Source organism: Papaver somniferum, unplaced genomic scaffold, assembly GCF_003573695.1.
Source record: "Papaver somniferum cultivar HN1 unplaced genomic scaffold, ASM357369v1 unplaced-scaffold_18, whole genome shotgun sequence".
Taxonomy (NCBI): domain Eukaryota; kingdom Viridiplantae; phylum Streptophyta; class Magnoliopsida; order Ranunculales; family Papaveraceae; genus Papaver; species Papaver somniferum.
Window position 1 is genome coordinate 55,001 of NW_020627707.1, and position 1,993 is coordinate 56,993.

The 1,993-nt window shown below is 37.9% G+C and overlaps 1 protein-coding gene across 1 annotated transcript; it reads right to left on the bottom strand.

Moving 5' to 3' along the window:
* Positions 1-905: 905 nt before the first annotated feature.
* Positions 906-1,445, bottom strand: LOC113337785. Its single transcript, XM_026583372.1, has one exon. The coding sequence runs from the start codon at positions 1,443-1,445 to the stop codon at positions 906-908; it is 540 nt and encodes a 179-aa protein (XP_026439157.1).
* Between the last annotated feature and the right edge of the window lie 548 nt (positions 1,446-1,993).

Consider the following 1,993-nt stretch of genomic DNA (forward strand, 5'->3'; position numbering starts at 1 on the left):
TTCTTCCAAAATTAGATTTACACAAAAGGAATTGGTTATCCCCATTTTAGAATGTTAACCCTTAAACATTATACAAGTCAATGTACAAGGAATGGCTTCCAGGGACCAGGAGTCGCACATTAGAAAAGGTTAATCTAATCTTCAGCATCACTATCATTTTCAGTCTTTTGTTTCCGTTCTTACTAATAAACTATCAGGTAGATGTTGAGATACTTTTGGAAATAATTAAACCGAGTTCTGTTTGTCAAGGAGCGCTCCTACAGCCACGAGCTTCAGGAAGCTCGTAAAGTACTCATCAAGGTAAATAATAGAAGGGGCTTAAGCGCTCAAGTCTTTATCATTATTGGAGTAAAAACTATCTAAGTGACTGAATGCTTCGGTAGGAACTGGGTTCATCGGAAGTAACTGAACATACTGTAATTGGAGTAAAGAGAATGGGAGAGCTTGATCAAGGACTCTTCCAACTTTACGTTGAAGGAACATGTAATCCTAACATAGGTGATTGGGTAGCAATCAGGCTTTGATGTTTGTGGCAGAAACGGATTCAGGATGTGAATTCGCATCCTTTCAAAGTCATCAGGTACGGAAATAAGTATAAGGCTATAACAAATTGCCGGTACTACTTTTAGATCTCATTTTGAAATTTTCGCTTGTTTTCAGTACGAATCAATCTTGCTTTGCAGGAAGGAATCGATGAATTGAGGAACTTATGGAGGAGCATGGGCGTGATGGCAGTTAAAAAGGTGATTTCTCCGTGATCAGCCGGATTGAAATGTTTTGGGTTGTCTCTAGTTATATCATTGACTTAACCTACTGGAACGAACAAAAGACAGACACATGAATGGTTGAATGAAATTAATGCTCGCTTGCCTTCTTTTTTTTTTTGATAAAAAGAAATTTATTGCTTAAGTTGATGAAATATTGTTAATATCTCTTGCCAAGAGATTACAAATTTCCCCAGAAAAGTTACTAAGAAGAAATAAGCTAGTAGCTGATTCTCTGACAGTTTTTGCAACTAGATCAGCTACTCTATTATCATTCCTACTGACAAAAGAAAAACTGCAATGAATAAAACTTGAACTAAGATTCTTGATCTGTTTTAAGATATTCCTGTTCTCCAATTGTATGAGAAGAACATTATCAGTTATCGATTGTACTACTAGCTTTGCATCTGCTTCAATCTGAATCCTTGTGAGTTTCTTTTCTTTGGCCCACTGTAGAGCTTCAAGTATGGCAGTGCATTCTCCAGCCTCGGGACTTAAAACTCCATTTGAGTAGAATCCTTTGACCCCTTCGCAGTCACCTGTATGAGAGCGTAAAACAACACCAGTACCAAGAGTATTAGATATTGCATCAAATGAAGCATCAACATTAAATTTTAACACATCATTCTCAGGTGGCTTCCAGTTAGAGGGAATGAATGAAGTAGAAGCATCAAAATGCATGGTTGTGTTATGCAGATGAGAATGCAAATGGTATTTAATTCTGTGCATAGTGTTAAAGGGATTAAGATTTACTCCCTTAAAAACTTTGCTCGCTTGCCTTCTTTTCCTTGTAGTATTTGTTATCTTTCCTTCACATTCTCTTACCCACTGACGTGAATATTCCCCATTCCATGTTCTGTTTTCTTTTTTTCTTACTTCATGCAGGCTTCAAGAATTTTGATTAAGTTGTGTGGTACGTCCAATTCAAGTTACATGCATTTCGATTTTCTTTGATTAAGTTTAGTGGGGCGGGTGATCCGCGGATTTCAAAGTCCAACCGAAACCAAACCGTTAAAAGTGAGAATTTGAGAATCCAACCCGTGTCCGACCCATAGATCTTGCGGATTGGGTTTCACCCGCAATTTTACGGACATATACGGGTGAAATCCGCGGTTTCAGACTTTTTGCACACCCCTACCTTAAACCAACATCTGCATCTTAACACAAAATCGGGTCCACAATTTATTTATCCCGGTGTCAAAAGGAACCCTGTTTTAGGACATACAAGA

Bases quoted from the DNA above. Each gene is read 5' to 3' on its own strand.
- LOC113337785 (XM_026583372.1), bottom strand. From the start codon at position 1,445: ATGCATTTTGATGCTTCTACTTCATTCATTCCCTCTAACTGGAAGCCA.